The sequence below is a fragment of the Nothobranchius furzeri genome, chromosome 5, assembly GCF_043380555.1.
Source record: "Nothobranchius furzeri strain GRZ-AD chromosome 5, NfurGRZ-RIMD1, whole genome shotgun sequence".
Classification (NCBI taxonomy): domain Eukaryota; kingdom Metazoa; phylum Chordata; class Actinopteri; order Cyprinodontiformes; family Nothobranchiidae; genus Nothobranchius; species Nothobranchius furzeri.
In genome coordinates this window covers 28,465,541-28,486,559 of record NC_091745.1, presented here as the reverse complement: position 1 = coordinate 28,486,559, position 21,019 = coordinate 28,465,541, and the positions used below count along the sequence as shown (strand labels likewise).

At 42.7% G+C, this 21,019-nt stretch overlaps 3 protein-coding genes and 1 long non-coding RNA gene across 6 annotated transcripts in view; 2 read left to right on the top strand and 2 right to left on the bottom strand.

Annotated features, from left to right (window-relative positions):
- Positions 1 to 460: 460 nt before the first annotated feature.
- Positions 461 to 7,770, bottom strand: LOC129160913 (uncharacterized). Its single transcript, XR_011520668.1, has 4 exons — positions 7,645 to 7,770; positions 4,911 to 5,677; positions 1,176 to 1,329; positions 461 to 987 (listed from the first exon to the last, which is right to left on the bottom strand). It is a non-coding gene; the product is annotated as an uncharacterized lncRNA (long non-coding RNA).
- dhrs7ca (dehydrogenase/reductase (SDR family) member 7Ca) lies at positions 1,228 to 6,441 on the top strand. Of its 2 annotated transcripts, XM_015974702.3 has the most exons (8): positions 1,255 to 1,349; positions 2,230 to 2,299; positions 3,683 to 3,860; positions 3,931 to 4,043; positions 4,237 to 4,447; positions 5,102 to 5,194; positions 5,287 to 5,439; positions 5,513 to 6,441. In XM_015974702.3, exons 2-8 carry the CDS (start codon positions 2,258 to 2,260, stop codon positions 5,704 to 5,706), a joined length of 984 nt encoding a protein of 327 aa, XP_015830188.3. In that variant the 5' UTR covers positions 1,255 to 1,349; positions 2,230 to 2,257; the 3' UTR covers positions 5,707 to 6,441. The 2 variants fall into 2 exon arrangements, with proteins under 2 accessions (XP_015830189.3, XP_015830188.3); XM_015974703.3 differs by lacking the exon at positions 2,230 to 2,299 and having other exon boundaries at positions 1,228 to 1,349; positions 5,513 to 6,439.
- Positions 6,615 to 19,830, top strand: LOC107395334 (protein NATD1). 2 transcript variants are annotated; one of them, XM_070551516.1, is made up of 3 exons: positions 6,615 to 6,941; positions 7,373 to 7,491; positions 14,439 to 19,830. In XM_070551516.1, the coding sequence occupies exons 1-3, from the start codon at positions 6,734 to 6,736 to the stop codon at positions 14,592 to 14,594; spliced, it is 483 nt and encodes a 160-aa protein (XP_070407617.1). In that variant the 5' UTR covers positions 6,615 to 6,733; the 3' UTR covers positions 14,595 to 19,830. The 2 variants fall into 2 exon arrangements, with proteins under 2 accessions (XP_070407617.1, XP_015830186.1); XM_015974700.3 differs by lacking the exon at positions 14,439 to 19,830 and adding an exon at positions 7,558 to 9,775.
- LOC107395335 (germ cell-specific gene 1-like protein) overlaps positions 11,215 to 21,019 on the bottom strand; it is a 25,362-nt gene continuing 15,557 nt past the window's right edge. Inside the window, exons 4-5 of the mRNA XM_054737987.2 lie at positions 12,401 to 12,512; positions 11,215 to 12,313 (exon numbers count right to left, since the gene is read on the bottom strand). Coding sequence (XP_054593962.1) covers positions 12,007 to 12,313; positions 12,401 to 12,512 — 419 coding nt within the window. The 3' untranslated portion in view covers positions 11,215 to 12,006. The remainder of the gene's footprint in view (positions 12,314 to 12,400; positions 12,513 to 21,019) is intronic.

Genomic DNA, 21,019 nt, shown 5'->3' with positions numbered 1-21,019 from the left:
AATAATTATAAGTATTAAGATGTTAAAAGTATATAAATGTCAAAAGAAAACAATACATAAGCTAAGATCTACAACCAGAGGCAGTCCTAGCTCGTTTGGTGCCCTGGGCGATCACACTTGTGATGCATTTATGCCCCAAGGCATAAAGAAGGCGAGAGCAAAAAAGCAAGTAGCCGTCGCCGCTGTAACATATGTTCTCCAAAAGACACACAGCACTACCGAAAATAAAAATGATTTTTCAATGCCTAATACTCATTTTGCCACCCTCATTGTCCAGGTCTAAAACTGCTGCTGTTTACAGCAATATGAATATCTTCATATTCTTCATGTTTTCAAGGTTTCAAGTGTTTGAAATTTAAACAAAGTGCTTGAACTGTAAGTGATAGATACTGCAGGTAGATGTGGATGTGTGTGTGTGTGTGTGTGTGTGTGTGTGTGTGTGTGTGTGTGTGTGTGTGTGTGTGTGTGTGTGTGTGTGTGTGTGTTAGTTACTTTTACATTTGCCAATAAAAAGTTAGAACAAAAAGCAGTTGTTTAATTTATCCCGTTCAAAGATGCACACACCAGCCAGAACATCTGGAGCCGTGCGGCTTTAAGCATTTTAATTTTTATTTTTTGAGAAAAACTGAAAACAATATTTATTTCATCATATTTTATTCTAGACTAACAGAATGCAATAAAAAAATACACCATCATTTCTTGAAGAGCTATTTTCGAAATCAATGTATTTTTTAATCATTTTTATTTTTACAGTAATTAAAAAAACTTGCAGTTACAACCTGCATGTTGACATGTGATTGGATGAAGGTTCCTGATTGGCCCAGCAGCTGTAGAGTTGGATTCATTACATGATTGCTTCTTGCAATATGTCACATGCAAACGCTTAGGTTTTAATGCAAAGCATCTTCAGCATCAGTAGATTTCCAAGTTCTCGATCCTCTACTATTGGTTCATCAACAGAGAAGCAGCTTTGGTCTCCACACGATTCTGTTAAAATAAGCACAAGACAATAAACATGAGCAGCAGATTATCAGAAAGTAAAGGATCCGTCTTGATGAAATGTAGATTTGGGTTCTGACACAGGCTAGCGTATGATTTATGTATTTGAACATAGATTTAATTTGCACAAATGAAGCTCTGAACAAAAGCTCCTCTCCTCTCAGCTCTGTACATACCACAACATCAACAGAAAACAGCCGAGTCAGCTGTGCTGCTATTAAAAGAGCTCAAATCCCAAAGTATTGCTGTGGAAGGCTGGCCAGTCGTCATTCTGGAGAAGCTCTGCTGAGGCGTCAGGAGATATCAGGAGATAATTAAACCCAGCTGACCCTGCAGGAGAACGAGAACCAGTAAGTGGTGGCCTGATAATTCACTTCTTGCATTTTGAGATCAGATGACTCAAATGTGATCTATAACATTTAATGCATCTGTGATTTGTTAAATGTAAAAAACAGTAAAAACCTATGGAAACAATTGGAGTTCTAGAAAACAGACGGAAAACTGAGCGTTCTGCTGTTTTGTGACCAATAAGCTGTAATATGCTGCGTTCTCTGTGACACTGAGAGCTGCTCTTTCTATTTTAGTGGTAGTTTATATTTAGAAACCTTTTCTTGGACAAACAGCTGGTGCTTGGCATGGTAAACCTAAAGGTTATCGGGATGCTGCTTTTACTCGAAGACGACACATAACAGGAATCTGAAATGAGGTGCAGAATGAGTTCATTTTGAGGAAAACTTCATTAAAGAGCAAGTCACCCCCAAATCAACCTTTTTTGCTGATAACTACATAAATGCGTGTCTAATCGTGCTGCAGACATGTGTAGTCAATAATTTGGTACTTCAGTGCATCTTAGTTAAAATTTAAATATTCTGCCTAAAACTGGCAGTGTTGCGCTGTCGTCAGGTAAAAACTCTGCACTGCATTTGAATTTAAATCTGCCACCGCTATTGGCTAAGAGGTATGCTATGATGTAAACTGGTCCTTATGATGCCACGATGTCGTTGTGAGCCTGTGTGTGTGGGTATTTGTTAGCGGCTCCGCCCTCTCGGTCTGCAAGGCAACAGCATTTGTTGCATTTTTCAAACATGAAGAGGGAGTTGAGTAAGAATCTGGCAGGGGTTGACTTGCTCTTTAAATACTAAAAACTTTGCTTTTTTTTGCCCTTTTCAGTGCAATTTTGGTTTCTGTTGTAAGAATTTGTTTCAAATATATTTTTTGTTTTTGTTTCAGAACTGTTAGAACTCAGATTTACATTAGAATGATTGTAGAGGGTGAGATGGATCCCAATGCGTCAGAGCCGGTGAGACTCCTGGTGTTAAACGCTCGTTTAGTAGAAACTAGGAAACTTTTAACATCTCATCCAAAATCCAAATCATCTTTCATTTAGAATTTACTCACTTCCTGAAACATGCTTGAAGCACAACACAGTCACTGATGGGGTTGTTTATCAGGATTTTAGTTTTCATTCTTTAAACTTTGGAGGTCTATTTTGAAAGGAACCTCCTTAGATGCTAGGCTTAGCTAACTAGCTAAATTTCAGTTCTATTCAGTTTCCATTCTAGAATGTTCTTTTTTTTTTGTGTGTGTTAAACAAAGCTAATTTGCAATTTTTTACTGAAAACCTTTTATTTCTCTGATTTGAACCAAAAAGTTATTATTAGAAGAAATTTCATTCTTTGTTAATCATAGAGTAACTTTTTTTTATTCTTTGTCTCTCATTTCCACTAGCTGCTGCTAGTTTTAGAGAAATGACGTTTTAATTTCTGTCAGTTCTGAGAACACATGAGAACATCATATACAGCAACTTAGTTGGTTAGCTTTAGAATTATTTTGGCGTGATACGACACCTAGACTGACCTTTTGTTACATTTTACACGAAGCTAAGCTAACTGTCGTCTTAACTCTGAAGACACCATGACTGCGTTTAATGAAGGAGAGGCATCATAATCTGATTAGGGCTTTATCTTTACAGGTGGGAAACACTGAAAAACTTTTTTTTTTAAATCTTGTGCTTATATTTGGTCACTCAGGATTTTTCATGCAGGCTGAACATGGAAATATTCTCTGTTTTAGCTTCTGATAGAAAATAGAGGATGAAATAATTAGAAAATGCTGACAGATCTACACCGTGGTCACTTATCATTCATGGACTCACCCATCTTGAATTGTGACAGGGAAGTCTGTTGTTTTAACATTCAGGAATCAGATGAGAATGCCTCGACTAGAAGCTAAGCGTTAGCATTAGCAACTCCAACACACGGCAGAACTCCTCCAGGCTTGTGTTATTTTGGAGATGAAACATATCAATGCAAATATATTTATTAAACATGCGATCCACAGCTTGAATTAAATTTTTTGCTAAGCTAACTAGTTGCTAGTTCTTCTGTGTTTGTGTCAATAAGCATGTTTTCATTAAAACGTCACACCTTTGTTGTTGTTTTTTCTATGGACATTCTTCTGAGTTCTGTAAAGACAAGTGGACTGCTGTTTAGTGATTTTTGAAGCATCATAGACTGATTCTGATTTGTCTCATTTTAGTTTACTTAACATTTTTTGTTTGTGTTCATAAGCATGTTTTCTTAAAACATGTGAAACCTTTAATTTCATGTTTTGTGTCAGAACATTCGATCAGAATCTCTAACATAATTTGTACACATATTTAAAAAATCTAAACATGTTTTAGGAAATCCTGCCAGATATGAGCCTGGGATGGACCACCACGGTCCTGGTGGTGCCCATCGTGGTCGTCCTCACAGCTGGATTTTTCTACCTGTATGATGTAATTGTTGGTCTGCTGTCTAAAACATCCGTACGCAACAAGGTGGTCCTAATAACGGATGCTTTATCTGGGCTTGGGAAAGGTAATTAACAAACTACAATAAAGCTTTGGGTGAGGACTTGATATCTCAGATGTTACGTGTTTGTGTGAAGAATGTGCAGGTGTGTTTCACAAAGGAGGAGCAAGACTGATCCTCTGTGGAAAAAGCTGGGAGAAACTTGAAGAACTTGCAGATGAATTGGCAAATTCTTCTGATCCCACCGTAGTAAGTACACTGGATGAGTGAACTGATGGAAGACTTTCACAATAAATACAAATCCAGCGCTGGAAAAGTAAAAATCTGTAGGAAATGCTTTGTATTTAATCAGTTTTGCTGCTAATATCCTATGACTCAGTTGGCACCAGAGGCAGAAGCATCCATGGCTAGCATCACAGCTGTAAGCCTTTTCTTTCCCCAGACATTCCCCCCAAAGCTCGTCCTGCTGGACTTTGATGACATGGGTAGCATGCCCGAGGTCATCGATGAGATCCTGGAATGCTACGGCTGCTTGGATATTCTCATCTTCAATAACAGCTTAAAGGTCAAAGCTCCTGCACAGAGCCTGTCTCTGGAGATGGACAGGCTTCTGATGGACAACAACTACTTCGGGCCCATCACTCTGGTTAAAGGTCACTCACTGAATGATGTAACGTTGCAATGAAACTGTTACAGCCTGATGTCTGCAGTGATGCGGGCGTTGTACCGGTCTGTCGTGGTGAAGAGAGAGCTGAGCCAGAAGGCGAAGCTCTCGATTTACCGGTCGATCTACGTTCCTACCCTCACCTATGGTCATGAGCATAGGGTAGGGTAGTGACCGAAAGAACGAGATCACGGATACAAGCGGCCGAAATGAGTTTTCTCCACACAGTGGCTGGGCTCTCTATTAGAGATAGGGTGAGAAGCTCGGTCATCCATGAGGGGCTCGGAGTAGATTCGTTGCTCCTCCGCATCGAGAGGAGCCAGTTGAGGTGGCTCGGGCATCTGGTCAGGATGCCTCCTGGACGCTTCCCTGGTGAGGTTTTCTGGGCACGTCCAACCGGGAGGAGACCTAAAGGTAGACCCAGGACACGGTGGAGGGACTGTGTCTCTCACCTGGCCAGGAAATGCTTTGGGATTCCTCCAGAGGAGCTGGCCCATGTGGCTGGGGAGAGGGAAGTCTGGGCCTCTCAACTTAGGCTACTGCCCCCGTGACCCGACTCTGGATGGATGGATGGATGGATGGATGGATGGATGGACGGATGGATGGATGGAACAGTGACAGCATTGTGGTTTCCCTGTTTTAGGTGTGCTGCCTTCCATGATCTCCAGAAGAAACGGCCATCTGATTCTGGTTAACAGCATCCAAGGGAAGATAGCCATTCCTTTTCGCACAGCATGTGAGTTCAGAGGTTGATGATGAGCAGGAAGCTGTTTGATTTTGTTCTTTCACACTAAAGATACAACAATGGGGTTTAATTTTGTGTTCCAGATTCAGCTTCCAAACATGCAGTCCAGGCTTTCTTTGATTGCCTGAGAGCTGAAGTTGAGGAATTTGGAATCTCTGTGAGCACCATCAACCACACCTTCATCTGCTGCTCAGCAGCTGGAACCACGTCAGCCTCCAAGTCCCTGCTCTGGTCACGTCAGTAACTTCTGAACACAAACATGAGACAGCTGTCTGCTGTAGGCTGAATTAGAGACTTGTCTCCCTGCAGTGTTGTTTGTCAGGAAGCCGCTTGGTGTTTCTCCGGAGGAGGCGAGCGCTGAGATCGTCAAGACTCTGAGCAACAAGAAGAAAGAGGTGCTGATTGCTCCGTCACTTCCCAAGATGGCCATCTATGCCAGATCCTTCTTCCCCAACATGTTCTTCTCAGTGATGGCTGCAGGAGTGAAGAACGACAAGATGTGAAGAACAAAGGCATCACAGAATGTTTGCTGATCAAAATGAACCAAATCAGCAGTAATGAAAGTAAAACCTTATCTTTGTGAGAATTAGAATTATTTTACTGATGGCTTGTTTGTATGGCCATGTTGTAGAGATAGTTTTAATCATTTTAAAATTGATCATTTGATACTTCTATACATTTACTGTAGAAAAAAAAAAACAAAAAAACAATTTTATTGTATTTTTCTGTATTCCCAAATAAATCCAACAAATATTAGAAGGTTTCATTTTATTTACTTTGGTGCAGATTTTTCTGTGTTTCGATTAGCATTTTTGCCACAATGTATACAGTTGTAATTAGTTTTGTGACACCCATTTCTGACTAAACAAAATCATGATGTAAAGTGATGGGCACACTTTCTATTTATACAACATTAAAGGAAATATTTAGGTTTAAAGGTATTTTAGAAAATTAAAACATGCACATTTGTGTATGAAACGGTAACACAATGCTGCTGCTGTTGGAAACTGTCAGTAATTCTTTTGATTTGTTCCGTTTATTATTTTTGTGTAACTTATTTCTAAATAATATCTTTATCTTATTTTAATTACATCCAATTAGCCAGTGAGTCTGTGATGAATGAAGTGTAATTAGAAAAATATTTAAATTTAGAAATAAAGACGTTTCTGTCTTTTGTAAAGATTTTACAAAGCTTGACTTAATCCACAATGATTGAAAAAAATAAATAAAAACATCGCATTTAAAAATCAATAACTTTAATTTAGGGGGGTATTTTATCTGTCGTAAGCATGTACGTAATTGTGTGTGTGTGTGTGTGTGTGTGTGTGTGTGTGTGTGTGTGTGTGTGTATTTATATATATATATTTACAAATGATTAAATGCTCAAATTGCCAACATTGAATCAGAATGAACATGGAACGTGTTAGTGGGATATGAATATGTTGGCCAAAGGTGAATAATTGTCTTGTTTTTGGCGCCACCTGGCGCTCAGCCTGCAGAACGTCCGTTCCTCAGAGACGAAGCTAATAAATGGCTTTTAAATCAACCTCCAAACTTTTGGAATTAACTCAACGGAGTTGGTCCTGGCAGAAGTCCTTCTGTTCGTTAGGCTACAGTGGATCATTTACTGTTGAACATGACCGACTCAACCGATGTTTCACCGTGTCTCCGGTCAGCAGCGGCGAAGGTGTAAACTCAATCCCGGATTTCAAGCCTGGTTCTCGTATAGATTCTTCAGGTAATACCGGGGTCCGAGTTGTGGCCTAGTGACATTTATTTCTCACAATTTTATTAAAGACAGGCAGGTAACATTTGTACCAGTCAAGTGAGAGTTTAGACATCCATAGGATGTAATGATATTCGCCCAGTTTTATTTTGCTTCTTCAGCCAAACTTCGTTTAAAGTTTTGTCATTTTTAGGTTGTTTTAAGTTTTAACAACTATGATCCAAATCTTGTAAATAGCATCTATATTTTATGTACCCTGTCACCCCCAGTAACAGTTCGGCACACATATTATAAACATACGTGTCACATATAAAAAGATTTAGGCAAACGTGCCTAGTTCTGATATAAACAGGTTTAACTCTCCTTGTGGGGTTAATCTAGGTCATTTTAGCAAAAATAGACAGAACTATCTTTCCTGTGTTAATGCCTTCCTCTCTCCACAGCGGCCAGGCAGCAAGCAGTGCTGTACTACAGGTTCACTGGAGACAAGCAGGTGGACCTGATGTCCACATTTGTTCCTGAGACCTTCAGAGGCCAACGGATCGCTGCACTGCTCTCACAGGTGAGTCCAGGTGTTATTATAAGTCTGAATGTAATTTAGGAAAGTCCTAAATATTGTCTTTTACAGGCTGCCATTGACTTTCTGTTGGAAAACAAACTAAAGGCTCACGTCTCCTGTTGGTATATAAAGAAGTACATTGCAGAACATCCTCACCAGCAGTACAAAGATCTTATCATCAGTTGATTGTATCCGATTTGTCCTCCGGAGCTCCACCTTTCACCAGCGGCACTTTGCAATCTACAAAATAATTTAAAACAGAAATGAAGAGGGGTGTTTTATTGTATAAAAACAAGAATGACATTTTAGGTGCATTTAAGAACTTATTTTCACATCGAATTGTACATTTTAGATTTGTGTCTGTACACTTTACTTTGTTTGATTGTGTGGATTAATTGAATAAAAACAACATAGTTTCTTTGCATCTAGAATAGAATAGAAACACTTTATTGTCCACCATAGTGGAAATTTTCCTTCAGCTCTCAAAAAAATGATAACTTTCATGCATACATACATTCATGTGGCACTACGTTCTATGGTTGGATTTTATCGTTTACATTGGGTAAGGGTCATCACAGCAACAAATGAGTTCTTATATTTATTTTTGCTTGCCAGAGGCACCCTACAGCTTCCAGAGCTCAAGGGTTCAAACTGACAGAAAGGTGTAGCCTTCTGCTTCAATGTTCCTTGCAGTATTCCTCGTCCTTTCAGCAGCCAATTGGGAAATAGTTTTATGTGGTCTGCCCAGGAGACAATTGGTAAGAGTTTGGCCTTAGACCTAGGCTTCTGAGTGAGCATTTCTTAAATATGTAATCAGCGTTTTCGACAAAACCGAGCCGACAGTAAGAATAAGCTCAAGTATTTAAAGTACGCCACACTTTCAACAGCTGGTTAGAAAGCAAAGCTGGTTCCACAGTAACCTCTTGTTTAAGAGACGTAATGAGCTCCTTTGTCTTGGCTATAATTTCTAGCTTGCTCTGACCACACCATGACTCCAGGGCCTTCATAAACAGTGCTTCACCCATAGAATCCAACCAGGGCCATGGCATCAGCATAAAGCTGCTTTCTGGAGTTTTCCCCTTTCAGAAATTATGTATGATTCGTCAGAAATCTGTAAAAGTGATTATCTTATCATATACTCCGATAAAATGTAAGCAATACGTCTTATTTATTTATTTATTTATTTATTTATTTGCTAAGCACGCCCCCTGCCCCGCAGAGCTCCGTGCAATAGGAAAGTGACGTTACAGCGCCGACCAGAACCAACCAATAGCGTTAGACAACCGCTTACTCGCTTCAAATTTAAGGAACACCTCGGCTGATGCAGAGTTGATGAACTTTTCACGGACAAGTAAGTCTCTGAAATATAAAAATATGAGAACACAACATGACATGAGAATAATACTCGTAAAACAACGTGTTTTAGCTGTTTTTCGGCTACAGAAGCACATTTATAAACAGAAAGGTGACGTCGCCATCTTAAAAGTAACCGGAACAGCGGTTTTGTTTGATACGCTTGTCAGCCACTAGATGGTGGCATCCGATAAGAGAAATACTCATTGATTGCAAAAGTATCTGTATAACAGAGAATTCACATGGTGATTTTCAACTGGCACAAAGTGAATTTCTCTGGATATTCCTTAAAATCAAACACATCCACAGTGCTGAAGTGCAAAAACATGATATAGCTATGAAAATATGTAAACACAACTTATAAGTAAAAATATAGTGTGAAGCCCCTAACTGTTCTAATCGGACACAAAGCAAAGCTACATCATACTGTTTTATTATAACCGGGATGTTGTTGGAGCAGAAATGAGCTGAAATCCTGATCCTTTACAACAGCGGTCTTCAGCCAGGTTTGTTCAAGGGCCAGAGTTTTCTCCGGCAGACACGATAAGGATGCTCTACTAAATAAATTTCAATTATAAATGTATCTAAATGTATGAATATTTGGTGTGTTAATTTTCCTTCCAAATTCTTGTTGTTTTGTTTTTGCATTTGTCAGTGTTTATGTTTATATTTCCTTTACTAACAAAAGCCACAAGGTTATTTTTCTCAAACGGAGCGTTTTATGTAACTTAATTTTACTAATTCAGCTTGTTTCTTTAATTATAATTCCCTTAGTTGGCTCTGCCTACCAACCTGGTAAATATGGTTTACTTGTAAATGTGATGCTTTCTTCTTGTGAGGGATTGTTGTGGGGACACCGCAATTATAGCAAATGATTATGCTTAAAAACATAAGAACTGCAGCAGATTAAATAAAACGGTTGAATGAGAGCTGAGTTAGTAGTAGTTTCTGACTGAAGGCAGTTTGGTTTGTTTAATTTGAACGTGTGTTTTCTCTATTCCTGATTCATTAATAACAGAGGGGGGCAGGGTGGAAGGGTCTGGCAGGCCGGACGTGGCCCACGGGCCGCCAGCTGACGTTCACTGCTGTACAACATAATCAAAAATGTGTCCATTTTGAATGTGAGTTGCTGTATGTTCATTAATGAAGTATGTGCATGAATTGGAGGTTAATGTTCTACCAACAAAATCCCATCATGATGCTCCTTTTCATTCCGTGTTTCATCTACCCGTATTACGGTTCTTTTTTAGCACAACAAAAGGTTGTTTTTACCTTGTTTTACTGACGCCACCACAATCACTGCAGCCTTCTTCAGAGCTTTTCCGCTGTTGGCAGGATCACTTCATTCTCCATTTATCTTGAGGCAGCAGAGGACGGTGCCCCCCCTCTGCTGCCTGTGCTCTCCTTGTCGATGACACAGTCCCATGCATCATCCATCGTCTCTTCATGGTTTTGTCCACGTCTCCTTATTTCTGTCGCTTTCTTAATCCATCTTTTGTATTTTTGTTGTTTGGTGTTTATGATCCTGTCCCAGTCCATTATAAGGGTTTCTCTTGTCTGTTACGGCTGATTTCTTTGTTGTACTCTTGCAGACTCTTGTGCGTCTTCGGCTTGTTTCTTTCTCACACTCTTACTATGTCCTGTTGTGCTTGTGCTGAGCTGGCATCCGGTTTCTCTTATGTATGTTTTATTGCTGAGTCTGCATGGGATTTGATAAATGACTCCACACTTGTGTCCTGCTGATATCTTGCCTTTTCCTAGTCTTTTTCTAACTGTTGTGTTGTTCTGTTGGTGTGTTTATGTTGTGTTTTTCCTTGTTGCCATTATTCTGTTATGCCTTTTAAGAATGGAAGAGTTATCACTGGTTTTGGTTCTTGTTTTCCTGAATTTCTGGTTCTTTGTTTTGGATGTTTTTACTCATTAATATTCATGATGTTCGGACACCTCACCTATTGGCTAACAGCAGCGTGACTCTTCCGCTGCCTCCATTCACTCTGCAACGCTGATGTGTTATTTCCGCTAAAACACGAGCCTGAAGGAGTTCTTCCTCGCTGCAGAGTTGCTTTTACTAATATTTAGCTTCTATTAGTATTGTTGTAATCCATTCTTCCAAGCATTAATAAAAACAAAAAGTTGTTAAATATGAGGATGGCGGTTGGCAGGAATATTTTATTTCAACACAGCCTTCACTGTCACGAGCCAAGATGCTAATTTACAGTGTGATGTAGATCTGTGTGTCTTTTTCTAATCCAAGCATTTCCTCTTCTATTTTCTGTCAGCCGCTAATGCAGAAAACAGGGCTAGAAGACTATTTTCATGTTCTGCACGCATGTGAAACTCGTATTGAGAATACTTGTATCATATTTCAAGAATAACTAGTAAAACAAGGTTCCTCGGTGAACTTGGTAGAGGCAGCTCCAGAACCTGGTGAACACTTGTTTCATCACATCCTGAAATGTAAAACCCTGGAACTGAAACAGGGTGGACTTAATTTGGTAAGAACCTGGAATTGCCTCCCGATGAGATCAGTGAGCACATCATAACTTGGATCGTTGCCGTGGAGTCGGATTAAATGGGCAGCAGCAGCCGGTTCATCTGTAGACAGAAAGCAAGCCCTAATGGAGGACCTGAGCGATCAGAGATCAGCTGCTGTTAGTCAACTTTAATTGGATTTGGTTGGTTGTTTATCTTTGTTGACCTGAAGAGCTTACATTCATTTGAACAACACTTTTATTTTGTACCTTTAGTTACAATTTCAGTCCATCAGAGCCTGCAGTACTCCCAATATGAAAACACAAGGTATCAGATAGATTTATAGTTTCTCATCATTTTTAGTATTAGAGTGACCCCCCTCCTCCTGTTGCTAGGTAATGAGAAGTTTTATCTCCAAGTAAATCAGAGTCTTTTCATTGGGACACCAGGAGGCACCAAAAGGACTCCTGAAAAACACAAGACAACTCTTTTATATTTAGATTTTTGCATCATTGACCCTGAGTGTGTATGTCTGCTTGTTCACCACTTTTATCTCCACTGTTCTACTCAGAATGGCATCAGGGCGATACAGTTCCAGTGCATTCTGGGTAAGTGAAGGCAGATTCAGGTTGAAACAGATAGCATACAGGATGCACGCTGAAGCCTTGATGAGGCAAGAGGCTGTAGCCTGCTTCAACAGTACGCTTCTCCTTGTTGTTCTGGTGCACTGTCCATTTCTTCAAACACATACGGCGCTCCCGTTGACGGTTTGTGTCCATTCACCAACGGTTCTGGTGGCATTCCTACTTCAGCCGAGTCAGCAGTCAAATACATGTCCCACATCTGCTCCGGGAGTCCCAGCTCCATCATTTTCTGCTTGATCATCAGGCTCTTCTCAATGTTGTGTCGCTTGTATTTAAACTCAATAATGGTCTTTGTGTATCTGTTCAGTGTTGTCACCGCGGAGCCCATGCAGGTGCCAAAGGAGCACCACGCCAAGCTGAAAGAGGACGGAAAAGACAGGCAAGACTCAGGAAAACATCTGCATTTGAATTTCACTGGAGAAACTAATCCAAACGCTGCTCACGCATAAGACCAGCTGTAGTCCCAAGTCTTGGGCCTCCAGTCTTCTGGTCCCATAGAGACCGCCAGGTGGAAAATGGTGGTAAACATCATGTGGGCCACCATCCCACAAAGGCCTGGGGGAGAGAGTAAAAGTCTGTCAGTATTTTAAAACCCATCTTTTTGATTTCATTATATCAGCTGTTATTTCAGTATTTTAAGCTTAAACTGGTGTATTTTATTTTCTGCCAAATAAAGTCCACACCCGCTGCTACAGGGCGATCAATGCTATGTTAATCCGTAGGATGGATGCTAATGAAACTCATACAGTTACCACTGGATAAACACATGATTCAAGATGGCTGCTACTGCTAATCAACCACAGCAAAAGCACATGTCTCTAACTCAGTCAGATTTACAGCTGTTGAGCTTAAATCTGATGTTTTCAGCTGAGAGTCAGTCATCTGTCATTTATCCAGAAAACCTTAGTTTAAGGCCACAGCTAAACAACATCAAATATGGCTCTAAATGTATAGTCATGGATAAAATAACACCATCCATTCTAATCCAACAAAAACAATTCAACACCCAGACTGTGCCACTAGGGGGCGGGAGGATCCACATTTAACCCGAGCCCTAACCACATCAAAATCAAAAAGAGGAACACTCAGAGTGGTCTAAGATAAAATACCTACTTTTAATGCTGTTTACATGTTCCTCTCCGTTATTAGACCTTTAACAAACAATCAAATTTGAATGGTGACAAAAGAAAATGAAACAGATGTAGGAAAATAATGGCTCCACTATTGCTTTTGGGGTTCTAGATCAACGTTTCACAACTGGAAACGGTTCTTTGTACGGAAGCGGATTAGGGCCACAGAAAGAAGAAAAAAAAGTATAAATGATTCTGACTTTAATCTCAGAATTCTGACTTTTGACTGTCCTGGGCCGCACTGACAGACTTCTGAGACTATAGTCATATTTCTGATAGACAAATTTCATTTTCCTTTTTTAAATTCAACTGGCCCTAATCCTTTTCCATACAGTGGGATGCACAAGTTTGGCCAGCCTTGTTAATTTTCATGATTTTCCTGCATAAATCGTTGCAATAGAATTTTTCATTTAAATTTATCCTATAGGAGACACACACAGTGATATTTGAGAAGTGAAACAAAGTTTATAGGATTTACAGAAAGTGCAATCAAACAAAATTAGGCAGGTGCATAAATAAATGAACTAAATATTTATAGATCCTCCTTTTGCAGAAATAACAGCCTCTAAACACTTCCTGTAGCTTCCAGTGAGAGTCTGGATTCTGGTTGAAGGTATTCTGGACCATTCTTCTTTACAAAACATCTCTAGTTCATTCGGGTCTGATGGCTTCTGAGCATGGACAGCTCTCTTTAACTCACACCACAGATGTTCAGGAGTATTCAGGTCTGGGGACGGAGATGGCCATTCCAAAATGTTCTACTTGTTCCTCTGCATGAATGCCTTAGTAGATGCTGAGCAGTGTTTAGGGTCGTTGTCTTGTTGAAAGATCCAGCCCCGGTGCAGCTTCAGCTTTGTCACTCATTCCTGGATATTGGTCTCCAGAATCTACTGATGAGTGTAATCCATGCGTCCCTCAACTTTAACAAGATTCCCGGTCCCTGTACTGGCCACACAGCCCACAGCATGATGGAACCACCACCGTGTTTTACTGTAGGTAGCAGGTGTTTCTCTTGGAATGCCGTGTTCTTGTTCCTCCATACATAACGCTCCTTGTTACGCCCAAATAACTCAGTTTTAGTTTCATCAGTCCACAGCACCTTATTCCAGATGAAGCTGGCTTGTCCAAATGTGCTTTAGCAGACCTCAGATAGTTCTGTTTGTGCTGTGGGTGGAGAAAAGGCTTCCTCTTCATCACTCTCACATGCAGCATCTCCTTGTGTAAAGTGCACCAAATAGGTGAACGATGCACAGTGACTCCATCTGCAGCAAGATGATGTTGTAGGTCTTTGGTGCTGGTCTGTGGGTTGACTCTGACTGTTCTCACCATTCTTCACTTCTGTTTCTCCCAGATTGTTGAGGGGCGTCGACCACACGACTGGAAGGGGCGTCGATCACAGGACTGGAAGGGACGTCGACCTTTGGAGTGGAGGGGTCGACTTCTGGAGTGGAGGGGTCGACTTCCGGACACGAGGAGGCGTCGACTTCTGGACACGAGGAGGCGTTGACTTCTGGACACGAGGGGGCATCAACTTCTGGACACGAGGGGGCGTCGTGCTCAGGGCTGGAGGCGTCAACCTCCGTTGACTTCTGGTCCGGAGGCGTCGACTTCTGGTCCGTCGACTTCTGGACCGTCGACTTCTGGAGTGGTGGTGCGGAACCGGGTGCTGACTGAACTGGTGGCGCAGGTAACTGGGAAAGCAGGGTGGATAGAATGTCCAGCTGGAGCTCCTGGAGACTGAGGCTCTGATGGAGTTGGGCCAGCTCAGCTCGGAGACCGGCGAGCACTGTTGGGTGGACTGCGGGCTCAATCCTTTGGCCTAGAGAGGAAGGAGCTGCTGACTGGACTGAAACCTTCTCCTGGTGATTCGGGGGAGGATAGGGTGTCCAGCTGGAACTCCTGGAGGCTGACGAGCTGATGGATTCGGCCCAGCTCCGCTTGGAGGCCGGCGAGCTCCGTCTGATGGTCTGTAGGCGTGGTCCCTCCGCCTGCAGATGACGGAGGTGCTGATTGGACCGGAGACGAGACCGCTGATCTGACGGGAGGCAGGCCCAAGCTGGCGCGCCGAGCCGGGGCAGCGGCAAGCTCGCAGCTCTGTCCTGGGACAAGGGGTGACGGTGGAGCCCGGCATCCTTCCCAATGCTGTGGGCCAGCTCCGGGGGAGCACACAGCCAGTCTGGTGCCCACGTAGCAGGAGCGGTCTGGCTGTGTCTCCTGGTCCAACCTCTCATCTGGCTCCGGGAGGGTGGAGGGGATCGTCGCGGCCGGGGTTCGGCGACGGCGTCTGCGGCGAGGCAACGCCAGAGGAGGAGAAGCTGGCCGATGGTCCGAGGTGAGGAACTGAAGCAGGCACTCCCAGGGAGAACCTCCCCGCTTGATCCTTTAGAGCAGGGGTCGGCAACCTGTTCCCATCAAAGAGCCATTATTACCCGTTTCCCACAGTAAGGAAAACACTGGGAGCCACAGCAGCTGCGGGGTTGTGGGCGGGGCCTACCCTCAGACAGCAGAGCGCTGCTCACAACAGGTGACAGCAGCTGGTACCGGCCGCTCGTGTACGTCAAAGTTATCTTTCATAAGAAGATAATCAATAAAACGATTTATATAAAGTGGATCCAGAAGTTGTAGCCCGTCTCTGCCGACAATATTTGATATTTTTCACCCTGTTGGTGGTTTTACTGAGCAGGTGCCACTTTTGTCATACGTTTCTTTTTAAAATATGTTTAGACTGTTCAGAATACAAATCCAGGCTCTGTCACGTTTGATTGTTGTAATGAAACTTTGTAGGTGGGGAAGGTCAGAAAAGGATCCGATCAATTTGTTTTTCCCTCATTTACAGTGACGGAGATAACAGTGCAGTGCGCCTGGCTCTGGTGTTGATCAAGTTAAATTATATCTCTTTGCAACAATTTTCACAAGAAAACAGAACAGTTAAAAGCAGGGCTTGTGTTGACCGGATAGTTCCCGTATTTGGCCGTTTATTTTGACGGAGAAAGAATAGAAAGAATTACCCAGACGCATGCAGACGAACTGACATTTTATTCTACGCACATCGCAGATGTAGCTAAATCACTCAAGAAAAGATTCCCATCTGAACATCTGAGCTGGACACCGCTCAGCGCAGCTCACTGTCAGCGCGTACGTATGGTGCACAGTGAGCTGAAGATGTGGAGAGGGGCTTGGAGCGCGTCGCAGAACCAGAGCACATGCAGGAAGATTCCTCCGACTGAAGCGAGACTTGTCACTTAGAAAATGTTCCCTGATTATGAAACTTTGGCTGAATAGTGCTTGTTCCTGTCTCCAATGTGGCGACACATCCAGGAGCTGAGGAGAATCCCAGAATCTGACATCCTCCAGCTCAGAAAGCGCCGATATGATTACGCACAAGCGTGACGCGTCAACCCGGTCTCACAGTAAGACCGGGTTGGACCTGTTCAGGTTTACGCAGACAATCTTTACATTTAGAATTGGCTTACAGATGTAAAATGTATGCAGTAAAATATAAAGCATTTTATTTAAATATCCATTCATTATTTTACAAGCACAGAGAGCCGCATCAGATGGATGGAAGAGCCGCATGCGGCTCCAGAGCCGCGAGTTGCCAACCCCCGCTTTAGAAGGTCGGTTCATTCTGTCAGACGTGCTGGTGAGCGAAGCGGAGGTGAGGATCCACACGCGGGTGAAGAAAGTAGGCAGGCAGACACGAACGATCAAAGGCTTTAATAATGAACACGCTGACACAAACAATGAACCAAATAGAGACACAGAACTGGAGGGGTTTAAATACATGAGGGCTGGGAGCTTGGGTGATTGGAAAACGAGAGGCAGGTGGGAGCAATTAACAGAGACACATGACAGAACAGAATGGAGAGACAAGACAGGGTGTGACACGCTGTTTTTGAAAACATCTTTTCTTTTTTATCTATTTTTGTCACTCCTGCAGCATTGGTAAATACTTGTGAATCCAACGTTTCCAAAAGGGATCTTAGGGGTACTGGATTTGGCTTCTTCTGACATAGACATCATTTTTGTCAGAAAGTCCAGGTGAGAGAACTGGATTTCCCTTCAGAAGGAGCAAGTGGTTGGGTGTTAACGGTTCAAGGTCACTGGGATCCGCTGACAGTTTTGTGATGGGACGATCATTTAGTGTTGCCTCAGCTTCACACAGAACAGAGTGGAATCCTTTATCGTATAACGTTTGTCGACAGAGCACTGAGCACAAAACCAGTTTCATTTGAACAAGGAGCTTCAAAACACCACCAAAACCCAGAAGGTGTGTTAAAACTCCACATGTTCTCCCTCTGTGGCATGGCCTTTTCACATGTTTTCATTATTTAAAGAGGCTAGCGCTTGTCGCAGTTATTTCTCTCCTCCTACGAAATTGATGCCATTGTTTCAGCTCATGCGTGAGACTTGCTTGCTTAGTATGAGGATTGCTGTAAAGACTCTGACACTAGTCAGTGACTCGATGCAACATGCCAGGTTCCTTATATAGGAAACGTTTCACTGATTGGCTTAATGACCTGACCTGTAATGGAATGTTTACTGTGTGAAGGTCCTTGAGACGACTCTGGTCGGGATTGGAAAACAGCAACGCGACTCTACCACTGACTTGCAATAAAGAGTCTAAGTCACGCCCATCTACTCCCGGACCATGGATCCATGGAAGAACAAAAAAAAAGGAATGCAAGTCAACGGGGCTAAAACGCTGGTTTTGTGCCATGGATTCCACATTTGATGTCTGTGAATTTTAAAGACACATTTTGATACCAAGAACTCTCTTATTTTCGAACGGGGGAAACGCTATTTTAGGTTTTGTGTGAAAATAAATCCAGGACTACAAATGCGCTTCACGAAAGTCACGTCATCGAACCAAACACGGAGAAAACCGAGGGAAAAGGGCTGTAAGTCCAGCAAAGTTCCCACAGGAGGAAAGAACCACCATAAATCTGGTCACTTGGTGAGTAGCAGCTATGCTAGAGAAGAGGACATTATGTGGTGACGTTGCATATGCGACGTGCTGATGTAGTCATGCTAATTACGAACTTTTATAAGCTGATAAATCTGAAAGTATGTGACTGGCGTGGTCCAAACACACGTCATTACTTTTCATTTAAATTTCAGTAAAACATATGTGTGATCCAGGGCGTGAGGCAAAGTGGATTAGAAAATAGTGTTTTCAGCCCCGTTAACTTGCATTCATTGTTTTGTTCTTTCGGGAACCCGTGAGCCGACCGGAAAGGGAGAAAACTTAGGCTTCTTATGTGGATATTTTAACTCCACAAATGACACAAACCTGGAGGAGTTCCTGTTGTGCGGTGGTGTTGCTAATGCTAAGAGTTAGCTATAACTTGCTGAGAGGTCCCCCTGCTGGTTCCTGGACATTCAAACAAGTGCCTCCCCGACGTGAGTCAAGATGGGTGAGTCCATGAATTGTAAGTGACAGTGTGACGTAGATCTGTGAGGATTTTCAAATCCGACTTTCATCCTCAATTTTCTATCAAAAGCTAATGCAGGAGACAGGTCGACTAGTTTCATGTTCAGACTACATGAAAAGCTCATTGACAGATTATAATCAGAATTAAAGCTGCAAGCAGCGTCGTTCTGCCCTCGCAGCTCTGCGCCTCTCCGGCCTGGCCGGCAGCCCGGGGCACCAGGGCACGTCCTCGGAACAGAAACGTCGACCACTCCGACACCAGAAACTGCAAACGATCACCTCGTCCGCACCTCACCCTGACTCAGCATCCCCTCTGAGGACACCATTATATTACACGTCTCACCACTAGGGCATACTCTATCTTTACCACTCTGTTGCCATACCAGGCATCTCCGCCTGGTATGGCAACAGCACCGCTTACAACCGCAAAGCTCTCCAGAGAGTAGTGCGGTGTGCAGAAAGGATTATTGGAGGTGAGCTTCCCTCCCTCCAGGACATCTATAAGAAGTGGTGCCTGAGGAAAGCGGGGAGGATCATCAAGGACTCAAGTCACCCCAGCCATAAACTGTTCAGACTACTTCCATCAGAAAGGAGGTTCTGCAGCATCCGGTCCAGAACCAGCAGACTGAGAGACAGTTTTTTCCATCAGGCCATCAGACTGCTGAACACATCGCAGACACCTCACCCTCACTACTGAAACTCCAACATTACACGCTCCATACTGTACATTAATGCCACAGTTTTGCACATACCAGCCTCTGTATATATTATATCTGTTATCTTATTGTTTACTTATTCATTTGTATATTTAGATTAGCCATTTTTATATTTTACATGTTTTTACATTACTGTATTTTTACAACGCTGTTGCTGTGAAGCTCGCACACAAGAATTTCACTCGCATGTACTGTACCAGTGTACCTGCACATGTGACGTGACAATAAAAATGATTTGATTTGATTTGATTTTGGTGGTGTGATGATGAAGTTATTGTAGGTTAAACTTATCTAGGGGGCGCTGGAAAGCTTTCAGATCATGACAAATATGGGCATTTCACCATAAAACAATAGACTTCCTGTAGTCAGGGGGCGGGACTTAGGTGATGTCAGCTGTCCACATTGTCATTGTCTTCAGATGTGGTCAGCGATCACACAGACAAAGTTTGATATAGATCTGATCATGCACATGGGAGTTATTAAGTCAAGAAATGTAATGGCGAAAGGTCAAAGTTTGAGGCTTAGCCACGCCCACACCTTTCAACTTTTGAAAAATCCGATGGTTGAATTTTTTTCCCTATGTCTTAAGAGGATATAGCAGAAGTTTGAAGGCAATTGGTGAAAAGGACGATGGGGCATCATACTCCAAACAATGTGTGCGAAAACCACTAAATCAAGTACTTGGACCAAAATGGCCGACTTCCTGCGCGACTATGCACTTGGCTCCAAGAGACTTTTTTGTAGGCCCTGAGACACCACATTAGTGTACCAAATTTCGTACTCCTCAGTCAAAGCATGGCTAGGGGCTGACAGTTTTAATGGTCCTAGGGGGCGCTATTTCAGAAAATAGGCCACGCCCACAAACTTTACCTGTCTATTTCTCTTGGGGGTCAGACTAGGATCACTCACCAGAAGTTTCGTAGTGATATCACGATAACTGAAGAAATGAGAGGCAAACGTATTTCCATGGCGTGATGGCGATTTTCGCCATGCTCCCAAAGCCCCGACTTTTTTTGAAACCTGCCAGTACTGGATACCAAGTGACCTTACGTTGTTTACTGCTATTTGCCAGAGATTCCTGCTGATTGGTCAAAAGGAGTCCAGTAGGGAGCTGTGAAAAAAAGAGTGGCGTGGCGACAGGTCAAAGTTTGAGGCTTAGCCACGCCCACACCTTTCAACTTTTGAAAAATCCGACGGTTGAATTTTTTCCCCTATGACTTAAGAGTATATGGCAGAAGTTTGAAGGAGATTGGTGAAAAGGGCGACGGAGCATCACTCTCCAAACAACGTGTACGAAAACCACTAAATCGCGTACTTGGACCAAAATGGCCGACTTCCTGTGCGACTTTGCACTTGGCTCCAAGGGACTTTTTTGTAGCTCCTGAGACACCATATTAGTGTACCACATTTCGTAATCCTCAGTCAAAGCATGGCTTGGGGCTGACAGTTTTAATGGTCCTAGGGGGCGCTATTTCAGAAAATAGGCCACGCCCACCGGATGTTCGCATGAGATCTTTTGGGGGGCCGGACTAGGATCACTCACAAGAAGTTTTGTGATGATATCTTTAGAAATGACGAAATGGGAGGCAAACGTAAGGCCACGGCGGTACGCCTGACTTCGCCGCGCCGCCAGAGCCCCGCCCTCTGCCGAAAACTCCCATAAAGTGACGCCGAGCAACCCCCACTTGTCTTGAGCTACCAGCTCCAAATTTGTGGTGATTAAGTGAAATGGGGCAATTTGGGACCTTTCAAAGTAAAACTTGACCTTTTTGGTCCTGAGGG

Coding starts and splice junctions, on each gene's coding strand:
- dhrs7ca (XM_015974702.3), top strand. CDS start 2,258: ATGATTGTAGAGGGTGAGATGGATCCCAATGCGTCAGAGCCG. Junction 2,300..3,682: donor ATCCCAATGCGTCAGAGCCG/GTGAGACTCCTG, acceptor AACATGTTTTAG/GAAATCCTGCCAGATATGAG. Junction 4,448..5,101: donor GCCCATCACTCTGGTTAAAG/GTCACTCACTGA, acceptor TCCCTGTTTTAG/GTGTGCTGCCTTCCATGATC.
- LOC107395334 (XM_070551516.1), top strand. CDS start 6,734: ATGGCTTTTAAATCAACCTCCAAACTTTTGGAATTAACTCAACGGAGT. Junction 6,942..7,372: donor TTCTCGTATAGATTCTTCAG/GTAATACCGGGG, acceptor CTCTCTCCACAG/CGGCCAGGCAGCAAGCAGTG. Junction 7,492..14,438: donor TCGCTGCACTGCTCTCACAG/GTGAGTCCAGGT, acceptor TGTTTCTCCCAG/ATTGTTGAGGGGCGTCGACC.